This window comes from Crocuta crocuta, unplaced genomic scaffold, assembly GCF_008692635.1.
Source record: "Crocuta crocuta isolate KB4526 unplaced genomic scaffold, BGI_CrCroc_1.0 scaffold180, whole genome shotgun sequence".
NCBI classification, from domain to species: domain Eukaryota; kingdom Metazoa; phylum Chordata; class Mammalia; order Carnivora; family Hyaenidae; genus Crocuta; species Crocuta crocuta.
In genome coordinates, this window is record NW_027527549.1 from 6454602 (window position 1) to 6467229 (window position 12628).

Here is a 12628-nt window from a genome sequence, read left to right on the forward strand (position 1 = left end):
AAAAAAAGAATGAACCTAGAGGGTTTTATGCTACATGAAATGAGTCAGACAGGGGCGTCTGGGTGGCTCAGTTGGTTTAGCATCCGACTTTGGTTCAGGTCATGATCTCACAGCTTGTGAGATCCCGCATCAGGGAGTCTGCTTCACATTCTGTTTCACTCTCTGTCCTTCCCCCACTCATGCTCTGTCTCTCTCAAAAATAAATAAACCTTAGGGGAAAAAAAGGAAATGAGTCAGACAGAGAAAGACAAGTACCATATGATTTCACATATATGTGGAATCTAGAAAATAAAATTAAAAAAAAAACAGACTAAAAAATACAGAAAACATTTGGTGGCTGCCAAGTTAGGGAGGTGAGAGGATGGCAAAACAAGTGAAGGAGATTAAGAAGTATAAACTTCTAGTTATAAAATAAGTGAACCACAGAGATGAAAAGTATGGCATAGGGAAGGTAGTCAATAATATTGTAATGATGTTGTATGGTGACAGATGGTGACTATACTGATTATTGTGAGCATTGAATAATGTATAGAATTGTTGAATCACCATATTGTACACCTGGAATAATACAACATTGCATGTCAACTATATTTCAGTAGTAAATATTTTTAAAATACTTAGAAGAAAGGCAGAGGAGTGCTTGGGTGGCTCAGTTGGTTAAGCGTCCAACTCTTGGTTTCAGCTCAGGTCATGGTCTTGCGGTTCACGGGTTCAAGCCCTGTGTTGGGCTTTACGCTGACAGTGCAAAGTCTGCTTGGGATTCTCTCTCTTATTCTCTCTATACTCCTCCCCACTCACGCTCTCTCTTTCTCTGTCTCTCTCAAAATAAATAAGCTTAAATTAAAAAAAAAAAAAAGGCAGGGTCCTTCTCCTTAAGGAGCTTGCATCTATTAAGGGAGATAAATTACCAAGTAACCAAATAAATAGCTAATTGTAAATTATAATAAGGACTTTGAAGAAAAAAAAGAGCAGGGATTAGCCAACTTTCCTCTGTAAAAGGCCAGATAATAAATAATTTAGATACTGCAGGCCATAAGGTTTCTGCCACTGTAGCACAAAAATAGCCATACACAAATGAATTGGCATGGCTATTCCAATAAAACTTTATTTACAAAAAAACAGGTAGGGGATGAATTTAGCCCACAGTTCATAGATTGTTTACCTCTAATAGAGAATTAGGAGGAATGAGTGGGGATTTTATAGGTTAGGGGATTATGGTAATTTTGAGGCATCTCTGACACATCATTTGCAGATACAAATAATGTAGTTGGCTATTTCAGAGTTGAACTCAGAGGAAAATTTTGGGATAAGATATAAATGTAAAGTTACTGGTATAAAGATGGGAAAGGATAAGATGATATTGAAAGAGAATAAAAATAGGGAGGTGAAAAGGTCTAGGACTGAGCCCCAATGAACACCAATGAAGGTTTGAAGTGGGTATGACTCTTGGCTCACAAATTGGGTTATGCAGGAAATATCATATTCCTTTACTTTCTTTAAATCCATTTCATGTTACCCTGAGTCCTGGTCCTAACCAGGCTAATTCAGTTTCATCCATTTAGTACATATTCCTCCCCACGCTCTCAGTTATGTTAAGGTGAAGGTTCCCAGGTTTTATCAGGTGCCAGAGCATCAAGGGGTTACTCTTCCCATTGGTCCACTACTGAAGTACCCCTGCCCCAGCAAGGTTCTCTGCCAACTCTAACAGCTTGTTGTAGTAGTCTTTTATGGAGCCAGAACCCCTTGACCTAGAGTCTAGCTTCTCTAAGTCACTCCCCCCCCAACCCCCTGCTGCTTCCCTGGGGGCACTAATATGGGACGGAGGTGGGTCCCTGTTACTCTCTGATCCCAGCCTCCTGATCTGGTGAAATCCGACCCTCTCCTTTTCTGTTGCCCTCAAAGACATTTCTTTTTCCTCTCTTCCCCACTGGGACACCTGGCTTAATCTTCTCAATTGGTTTAGAATTTTATTAAAGTCGGGAAATGCATTTGACTTCAGCCTCTGCTCTTTGCTCTGCAAAAATTCCTGAGTTAATTAAATGCTAAGTGCCTGACCATCAGATTAGAAGAGGCAGTCAGGGCATGCAGGCAACAACACAATTTATATCCTGTCACCATGATTGGGAAAGGAGTATGAGAAGCTGAAAAGTAGATTAGAATCTTTCTGTAGAGATATTGATATCCCAAGCTGAGGGGTTTGGACTTCATCCTCTAGGTAATAGACAATGGATAGGTAATGGATCTTTACTGTGAATGTTCTGGTAACAGTATGAAGGATGATTAGAGGCGGGTAAGCTTCTAAGCCTATGTGACATTGTTCAAGTTTCAGGTTTCAAGAACCAAAAATAGAAAATGTAGTGAAAATGCAAAGCAACATTTCTGAATATGCTAGAGATGTTCAGAAAAAGGATCCCAGTTTAGTGTTTAGCTTGATAGGGAAGGATTCTGAGGAGTTAAAGGCAACAGCTTGGAAGTTTACAAGTCCACCCAGCTACAGAAAATGATATGCCTGACCTTATCCCTCCTGCTGATCTCTGTCTAGCTTTTGACAGTGTTAACCATCCCTCTCATTCTTGAATACCTGTCCTCAGCTCACCTGTGCTTTGATTGCAGAAAAGCCCCACTTATTTTTCACTTCGTTTTCTCAGTCACCTAAACTCAGCATGTTCCTAATCCAATTTTTCATTATCTTTTTACAGATGGGCTCAACTCTCACATTTCTATTCATTTAGACCATGTTTTCTACTAGTCTTTGAGACAAAAACCCTTATCTCCCATCTTTAACCAACTTTCTTTTCCTTCATCCTCTCTATGGATATATCAAGTCTGCTGTAGAGCCCTTTAAAAGGATTCTCATTGGGGCGCCTGGGTGGCTTAGTCGGTTAAGCATCCGACTTTCACTTAGGTCATGATCTCGCGGTTCGTGGTTCGGGCCCCGCGTCGGGCTCTGTGCTGACTGCCAGCTCAGAGCCTGGAGCCTATTTCAGTCTGTGACTCCCTCTCTCTCTGACCCTCCCCTGCTCACGCTGTCTCTCTCTCTCTCTCCTAGAAATTTTTAAAAAAAAAAATTTTTTTAAAGGATTCTCATTTACCGCTTTTCTTACATTTCTTTTTTTAAAGTTTGTTTATTTTGAGAGAGCACAAATAGGGGATGGGCAGAGAGAGGGGGAGAGAGAATCTCAAGCAGACTCCTCACTGTCAGCACAGAGGCTGACGTGGGGGGCTTGATCTCACAAACAAATGATGTGAGCTGAAATCAAGAGTTGGATACTTAACCAACTAAGCCACTCAGGTGCCCCTTTCTTTCCTTTTCTACACCAGACTTTTTACGTTACCTCACATATGAATAACTGCAATGGCTTTTTAGCAGGTCTTCCTATAACCATCCCAAAATCTCTCCCTGAAATTCCAATCGATCCTGTTGCCTGGCTAATCTTCCTAAAATGAATTTTTCACCATGCCATTCTCTGACCAAGTCCATAACATTAAGTCCAAATTCTTTTGCCTTTGCCAAACATTAAATTCTAGTTGCCAAGGGGAACCTGGGTGGCTCAGTCGGTTGAGTGTCCGACTTCAGCTCAGGTCACAATCTCATGGTTTGTGAGTCTGAGCGCCACATCAGTCTCGCTGCTGTCAGCTCAGAGTCTGCTTCGGATTTTCTGTCCACACCCCCCACCCCCAACCCTCCCCTGCTCATGCTCTCTCTCAAAAATAAGTAAACATTAAAAAAAAAAAAAAAAAAACTCTAGTTGCCAAGACTTCCATAGCATCACAGCATAGTGTCTGGCTTACAGTTGGCTCTTCATATATGTTCTTTAAATGAGCATTTATAGAGGATAAGTTCTATAAAGTAGGAATGAACCAGGCCATTCTGATGTCGGTTGAGATCTCCAACATTTCCCTATAGTCTAGCACTGTATCTGACCCACTTCTAAGACCATTGATAATGCTCTTTTCTTTTTCGGGAGTCCCAACCCAGAACCCAACTCAAGTGCCACTCCTGTCCCCTTCAACTATATCAGCCCATACCAGTCTCAACTTTTTCTGCACTCACATGGAATTTGTCAGTACCATTTCATTTACCAATCAATTGTACTAATTTTAGCATGCACATTTTCTCTCCTTCAACTAAACTAAAAGTTCACTGAAGACAGAAAAGATATACTGAGTTTGCACAGATTCTTGCTCATTAGCTGATTAACTTAAATACTTTAAAATTCACTTAAACAGCTATAGGTATTTAATAACTTAATCTGAAAGACTGTTTAGTATTTCAAGATGGATTCTGCTGATGACGATATTAATGTTTATTTATTTATTTATTTTGTTTATTTCTAGGAGAGAGAAAGACAGCATGAGCAGGGGAGGGTCAGAGAGAGAGGGAATAACAGACTCTGAAACATGCTCCAGGCTCTGAGCTGGCAGTCAGCACAGAGCCCGACGCGGGGCTCGAACCCACGAACTGCGAGATCATGACCTGAGTGAAAGTCGGACGCTTAACCGACTAAGCCACCCGGGCGCCCCTACTAATGTTTATTTATTCTTGAGAGAGAGAGAGCATGCACGAGCAGAGGAGAGGCAGAGAGAGGAAGACACAAAATCTGAAGCAGGCTCCAGGTTCCCAGCTGTCAGCACAGAAACTGACACGGGGCTCGAACCCACGAACCCTGAGATCATGACCTGAACCACTTAACCAACTGAGCAACCCACGTGCCCCCAAAATGTTGTGTTTTTAATTAATGCAAAGCATGATTGCTTGTGGCTTCTTAACGATTTCCAGCCAACACAGGGAAATCATGTACACGCTTGTGTTACCATAAATACTAACTGGCTTTTCTTTGATATTCTTGCATTTCCTCATCTGCTTTAACTTCTCTGCCAGAATCACTTTTTTTTTTTTTTGGCATAGTTTTTAATAATTAGAAGAGCTATTTCCAATGTCATAATTAGAGCAATGAAACCTAAGACAACTGTTTGGGACATGGGGATTTTCTCCTTTCTGATTCTCTTGGAAACACCTTACCAGCCCAGAATTAGGTCTTAGAAGCACTACAACATAGGAGTTACAAAGTGGCAATGGCTCCAAGAGATACTTCCCAGGCCCGCAAATCTAGAGATCAAAATAGAGATGGTGCAAAAGATCTCTGCCATATTACTACTTAGGAATTTTGTTTCAAATGCGAATATAGTTCTCTAAATTCAACAGCTTGTAAGTAGTTCTTCATTGGTAGGTTTTTCCATTTATCTGCAGAACTTCTGATCTTTGGATTGAGATTTTTCTGAATACAGTTTGGGATGGTTCTAATTCAGTGGTTTTCAAAGTGTGATTCCCAGACAGCAGCCTCAGCTCTATCCGGAATTTGTTAGGAATGCAAATTCTTGGGCCCCACTCCAGGCCAACTGAATGAGAAACTCTAGGAGGTGGGTCCCAGCAATCTGTTTTATCACGCCCTCCAGGGGATTCTAATGCAATCCAGAGGTTGAAAACTATTGTTTAAATTCTACGTGTTTATTTTTAATTTTTAATGTTTTTACTTATTTCTGAGAGAGAGAGAGACAGCGTGAGCAGGGGAGGGTCAGAGAGAGACACACACACAATCTGAAGCAGGCTCCAGGCTCTGAGCTGGCTGTCAGCACAAAGCCCGACGTGGGGCTCGAACCCACAAACCGTGAGTTCATGACCTGAGCTGAAGTCAGACGCCTAACTGACTGAGCCACCCAGGAGCCCCTCAATGTGTTTACTTCATAGATTGGGAAATTAAGGGCAGCTGTAAATGATTTCACTAGGGCATATAGGTATTAAGGGCTGTAAATACATTTGCCAATGCATTTTGAGGGCAAACTGCAGATATATAAAATTAATTCATACTAGCTTATCATAATATGAAACCTCTTCTCAGATTCCTTTATTATATAACTTTGATAAGTTTTAGAAATAATTATCCTATTCCAAATCATCTCAGAAGCCCTAACACTCACTTTAACAGAATGCCTTCCTTCAATCATATATGTGTGGTGTACACATGCATATAAAATAATATTTTTCAAAGTTCATATGATAGAAACTATAAAGATCTGAATTTGCAGTTGGGCTTTTTATAGAATTTATTTCTAGGCTATATTTTATCTTCCCAATTTTCAAAGCTCTTACGATAAAGTAGAGGTTACTTCCTACCAAAGAAATCTCAGATTAAAAGTTTATAGGTAATACATATTTTATATTTAGTTCCTCCTTTTTACTGAACTATTTTACCACATAAAATCTATAGATCTAGGCATTCAGTTCAATGAACTCTGAGAATTGTACACATCCATGTAATCATCACCCAAAACAAGATAGAGAACATTTTCATCACCCCAGAAAATTCCTTTGTGCCCCTTGACAATCAATTCTTACTGTCTCATCCCTTATAACCACTTTCTGCACTTCTATCACTATGGTTTCAATTTTTCTTGTTGTTAGACTTAAACTAAATGGAATCACAGAATATACTGACTTGTATATGGCTTGTTTCACTTAACATGTTTTTGAGATTCATTCATGTTGTGGGTATCAGTTGTTTTTTTAATTCCTGATTAGTATTGTACAAATATATCAAAATGTGCTTATCTTACCTATTTTTAGTAACAATTTTATCTTGTCACAAAAGCAATTTATGCTGAATATAGAAAATTATAGACTACAAATGAGGGAGGAAGAAAATAAGTATCCATAATTCCACTCTCCAGACATAATCACCATTTAATAACTTGTATATTCTCTTTGAATCTTTATTTATGTAAGTTGTCCACATATATTATAGTTATTATATATAGTACAAAAATTCTCATTTTAGATTCAAGTTTTACTACTTTGATTCTGATGTTAGTGTGTTAAATAAGCACAAGTCTTAGTTTAGAATATTTTCTAATTAAAAGATTTTTAAATTATACATGAATACACATTTATTTCCAAAAATTCAAACAACACAATATATATCAAAAAAGTAAATTTTCCTATTCAAACGCCAATTTTACTTCTTTTCTCATAGGTAGCTGGTGTTAACTAAATACAAAATTTTTACCAAGATGATATTTATAAGGACCATGAAGTGCTGAATTTATTATCACATGATTTTTCTAAGTTTTTCTTTATTAAAAAAATTTTTAATGTTTATTTTTGAGAGAGAGAGACACAAAGTGTGAGTGGGGGAGGGGCAGAGAGAGAGGGAGACACAGAATCCAAAGCAGGTTCCAGGCTCTGAGCTGTCCTCACAGAGCCCAAACTGGGGCTCGAACCCATGAACTGTGAGATCATGACCTGAGATGAAGTCAAATGCCTAATTGACTCAACCACCCAGGTGCCCCCTAAGTTTTATTTCTTTATTTTTATGTTCAAGTTTTGTTATCTATACACCAGTGATCTTTTAGTTGGGATGAAATTATATAATAGCAAATGATCACATTAGGACCAGTTCTAGTATTATATAGTTTGCTCTCCACTTCAAAATAATGGTTTTTAAATATTTTTTCTAGGCGTGAATAGAGTGCGATCTTCAAATTTTCTGATTGTTGAGTGGATTTATTCCTATCTGTTGTCGGAAGCCTAGATATGTATAGCTCCCTGTATGTTGATCTTACATACAGCAAACCTCTAATCTTCGATGATACATTGCCTTTTCTCCATTTACACTGGTTCGCACTTCTACACCAAGGTACTTATAAATTGTCGTTAAAGTTTAGAGACTATCCGTCAGATGCAGAATCTTACTAAAGAAAACAATACAAAGTATTATTTAATTTACTCCAGAAAAGCACTTTGTTTCATTAACTACTTTGTTTCTTTTTCAATGTTTGTTTATTTTGAGAGAGAGAAGAAGACAGAGGATCCAAAGCAGGCTCTGCGCTGACTGCAAAGAGCCCCATGTGCGGCTTGAACTCACATACCATGAGATCATGACTTGACCCAAAGCTGGCCACCTAGCCAACTGAGCCACCAGTTACTTTGTTTCATGAGTGTTTTCCCCAGAAGGAAATTGTGGCTTGTGTTGACAATCAAAGATGAGGACTAGATTAACGTCTTAATTTGTACTTTTATGGACCTCTGCGTTCAACAGGGTATAGTCCTGGCAGGCAGGCTGTTGGGGGGAGAGGGGGTCCAGAAACTCCTGGCTTCTCTCTAGATCACTACAGATCCCAAAGATTGTTAAGTTACTTTCTTTTGACTTTGAAGCTCATATACCCAGAGGCAGGCAAAAAAAACAACCCTCCAAGTGAGTTTTACTTGGAAGTCTATTTTGCACTCTTGGTTTTAGGGCCAGAACATGCATATTTTAGGTGAAATGGCATATGCAAAGTTCTATAGCTCCTCCAAACTCACACATCAAAGGACTGTCCTCTGCACATGTAAGACAATACAGTCTTACATGTGCAGAGCCCCATTAAGTTTTAAAATTATCTCAAAATATTTCCATTATTATAATATTGAAATAACAGCCTAAGCTATTATCTCAAGACCAAAGCACTGTTAAAACACTTCTAAATCATCTCATTTAATTCCCCATAAGAAGTTTGGAGGCTTATTCTGAGTTTTTATTAGCAGTTATGGGCTCTGTCCTGGAGACGAGGTTCAGAAATACTTAAAACTGTTGCTGCCCTTAACCTCTCACAAGGTCAAGCCTGTGAAATTTAGCATTTTTGTAACTGGGAATGGTCCTGCCCTTGGGGGCCTCCAGGTGATTGCTGGGGCTGGTTTTCTTCCTGGCCGGTGACTGCAGTGACTTTTAAGCTAACAAGGAATTCTTTATTAAACGTGCAAGTTACCACCTCCTGCTCGGAGCTCCAGCGTCGCTCCACTGTTTGTGCGCACTGTAAGTTCTGTACCCAAGGGTGAGGTAACAACGGTATATTGTTGAATAAGACAGGGTACTAACTGAAGCTGGTGAAATTCTCAGCCCTAATTCTGCAGGGATCAGCACTCCCTGACGCTCTGTACTCTTGCTCGAAGAAGCTAGGTCTTTCATTCTAAAGTTTGTGTACCCGCCCCGTCCCCTAAATAGGGGCTGCAGTCCACCTGAACCTGAAAGAGAATTTGGTGATGGTAATCTCTTCTCAGGAGTCTACATTCTTGAAAAAGCCCATTCTTAAAAGTCTGGGTTCACCAGCTGCATTCACGTGGCATTGGCTGGACTCTTTCTCAGATGACTGCTTTGTGTCCTCTCTTGATTTCTTTTCTAAAAAAGGCCACATCGTCCAGCAGCGCTAAACCGACGGCCCGCCCCGGACATCGCAAGGAAGAGAAACACTTGACCTCTTTTCTAGATACTCCCCATGGTCGAAAGAGAGGTTGAATTGAGCCTCCTAAATCCGCCCTAACTGCCACCTCCCAACCCTGTCTCCCCGCCCGCCGCTGTAGCCCCAGGGCCTTTTAATCCCGGTCCCAGCCTCGGCAGGGGAGAAGAGGTGGGGCTCAGGCGGAGGGAGGCGGCGCGCAGCGGTACCTAGTGGCGCTGCCGGGCTGCTCCATCCAGAGTACGTGGCGCTACCCGTGGAGAGAGGGGGAGGGGATTCAACTCTCTCCTCCCCACGCCGGTCTCCGGGTCATCCCGCTGAGGCAGGAGGGAGGATCCGCGATAGAACTGGTGCGCTCGTCGGGTGCAATCTCAGCAGATGAAAGCAGCCTGCCAGCGGCCAGCGACCGTCCTACTCTCCACCGGTACCCGCTACGAATTCTGTCCGCGTTTCACCGCGAGGAGCTGCGACCCGACTCGGGGCGAGGGGGCACGCACTTGCCACCGCGCATGCGCGGGGCAGGGAGCGGCCCGCCGGACTACAGCTCCCAGAGGAACCCGCCGCCGGCCGCGGGAGCCGAGCCGCTGGCGCCATCTTGAAATCTGATCCCCGATCTCCGGGTCTTTGCGTCAGCAGCAGGGTGCTTGCTCGCGTACTGCGAACCCAGCCTGCTAAAAGGGAGGACGTTGGGGACGCGGCGGCTGGCGGGAGGCACAGCTGGAGGAGAGATGACTGGTGGCGAGCGTGGCCTGCGCTGCTGTCGCGGAGCATCCCCTTAAGGCGTTTTTACGCCCGCCCCCTTCCCGAGGGGCGGGGCTGCCCACCCTGGTACCCAGAGCCCGCGCGCGGGTGGGCGAGGTGCGCCCCTGCAGGGAGGGGACCCCACCGAACTGTGCCATGCCCGCCGGAGGCCGCGGAGGAGGGAGACGCCGCGCCACCAAGCGCCAGTGAATGAACACCAAGCAGCAGTCGCCTCAGGGAAGCTTGGCTACTGCTGGGAGAGAAGATGAAGGAGATTTGCAGGATCTGTGCCCGGGAGCTGTGCGGAAACCAGCGGCGCTGGATCTTCCACACGGCTTCTAAGCTCAACCTCCAGGTTCTGCTTTCGCATGTCCTGGGCAAGGATGTCTCCCGGGATGGCAAAGCCGAGTTTGCTTGCAGCAAGTGTGCTTTCATGCTTGATCGGATCTATAGATTCGACACCGTTATTGCCCGGATCGAAGCTCTTTCCATTGAGCGCTTGCAAAAGCTGCTGCTGGAGAAGGACCGCCTCAAGTTCTGCATTGCAAGCATGTATCGTAAGAACAACGATGACTCTGGCACGGAAGCCAAGGCAGGGAATGGGACGGTTGACATTTCCGGCTTACCTGACGTGAGATACTCTGCACTGCTCCAGGAGGACTTTGCCTATTCAGGGTTTGAGTGTTGGGTGGAAAACGAGGATCAGATTCAGGAGCTCCACAGCTGCCATGCTTCGGAAGGTCCTGGAAACCGACCCAGGAGATGCCGTGGTTGTGCAGCTTTGCGGGTTGCTGATTCTGACTACGAAGCCATTTGTAAGGTGCCTCGAAAGGTGGCCAGAAGTATCTCGTGTGGCCCTTCTACCAGGTGGTCCACCAGCATTTGCACTGAAGAACCAGCGTTGTCTGAGGTCGGCCCACCGGATTTACCAAGCACAAAGGTACCCCCAGATGGAGAAAGCATGGAAGAAGGGACACCAGGATCCTCTGTGGAATCTTTGGATGCAAGTGTCCAGGCTAGTCCCCCGCAACAAAAGGATGAGGAAACGGAGAGAAGTGCAAAGGAACTTGCAAAGTGTGACTGTTGTTCAGAAGAACAGGCTCCACAGCATATGTGTAACCACAAGCTGGAGCTAGCTCTCAGCATGATTAAAGGTCTTGATTATAAACCCATCCAGAGTCCCCGAGGGAGCAAGCTTCCCATTCCGGTGAAATCCAGCCCACCTGCAGCCCGGCCTGGCCCTATCATGACAGATGGTGTTAGTTCCGGTTTCCTTAACAGGTCTTTGAAACCCCTAGACAAGACATCTGTGAGTTACCCCTTGGAAATTTCAGACTTGCAGGAGCTATGGGATGATCTCTGTGAAGATTATTTACCACTTCGGGTCCAGGTATACAAAATGGTGTACGTAGCGTTTTTCTGATTATAGTTAGCTGGCCCCAGGCTTCACGTGATTTTTGCCTGGGTGAAGGTTAATATTCTACACCTGAGAAAACGAATCATTGAGCCCTCGTTTGCTGCACCTTCGCTTGTGTCCCATTGTAGTATGCGCACAATTCACGCTCAAAGAATGTGCTTTTCACAATCCTTGTAATCTATCTGTTGGCTTTTCTGTTCATTCTCAAAATCACAGCTCTTTTAAGACAAAAAGAGATTCCTAATTGACTTTTACCCTATAAAAAGACATTTAATCCTAACACCTGGCACTAAAACTCTTTCCTCTTCCCTCCTTTTCTGTCCCCCACTTCTTCTTCTTTTTTTTTCTTTGCTTTCATTTTTAGATATATAGATGTTTTCATTTAGATTTACAGATGTTTTCTCGCATTCCGTAAGGGAGCTTTCTAGTTCTCCCTGGAGCATCAAGTATTTCATCCCAGAGGTATGTCTCAGACTGATTAGAATGTAGGCTAAAGGTTTGGGGAAAATCTATTAACCCACCAAAGTCTTATACTATCTGGGCAATATTAATAATAAACATGTCATTGGAAGGCTAATGATGACTTGTTCATAAAAGAAACTTGGGAATTCAAGTGTTGTCATTAAAAACGTTAAGGCAAAAACTGTTCGCAGCCCATTTGCCTACTGAACTCGGTTAAGAGGATAGGATGTTTGACGTTAAGAAAGATTCCTCCGTTATTGGGCAATAGGAGTTTCATCCATTATACTCTTTAAATTTTTCTTTCTTTAAGTTTGTTTATTTTGAGAGAGAGCCTGAGTAGGGTAGGGGCAGAGAGAATCCCAAGCAGGTTCCACACTGTCAGTGCAAAGCCTGATGCAGGGCTCGAACTCAACAAACCATGAGATCTTGACCTGAGTCAAAATCAAGAGTTGGACACTTAACTGGCTGAGCCCCTCAGACACCCCATCATCCATTATACTCTTGAATTTCTTAGTGATTAGAAGATGCCAGCTGATCTTAATTTGAGCTATTCATTTCTGCCCAATTGATTTCATACCAGCTTTTTAGGTTTAGCTATGTACAGGGACCTGACAGATGCTACTTTGTTTCTGCAGCAACCATGGATGCTAACTTCAGTTAATTTTGTGAAACATCTGGCATGTTCTACCTGATACAGATTATCTAGTGATACCCTTACAAAAGTGGACAATCTAGAAG

The 12628-nt window shown here is 42.8% G+C and overlaps 1 protein-coding gene and 1 long non-coding RNA gene across 17 annotated transcripts in view; one reads left to right on the forward strand and one right to left on the reverse strand.

Moving 5' to 3' along the window:
- The window catches only part of LOC144234409 (uncharacterized), a 35319-nt gene extending 25706 nt beyond the window's left edge, over positions 1–9613 (reverse strand). For both annotated transcript variants that reach the window (XR_013335942.1, XR_013335938.1), the window contains exon 1: positions 9480–9613. This is a non-coding gene — a long non-coding RNA (uncharacterized LOC144234409). The remainder of the gene's footprint in view (positions 1–9479) is intronic.
- Positions 1–12628, forward strand: part of LOC144234341 (myomegalin) — a 189231-nt gene that overhangs the window by 99213 nt on the left and 77390 nt on the right. For 4 of the 15 annotated variants that reach the window (XM_077767699.1, XM_077767708.1, XM_077767717.1 and 1 more), the window contains exon 1: positions 9897–11401. The exons of 3 other annotated variants lie outside the window; for them this stretch is intronic. In XM_077767699.1, the coding sequence (XP_077623825.1) occupies positions 10277–11401 (1125 nt within the window). In that variant the 5' untranslated portion in view covers positions 9897–10276. Of the gene's footprint in view, positions 1–4338; positions 4412–9886; positions 11402–12628 lie in introns of those variants that run through there. 8 more of the 15 variants (XM_077767627.1, XM_077767636.1, XM_077767664.1 and 5 more) reach the window with 4 other exon arrangements.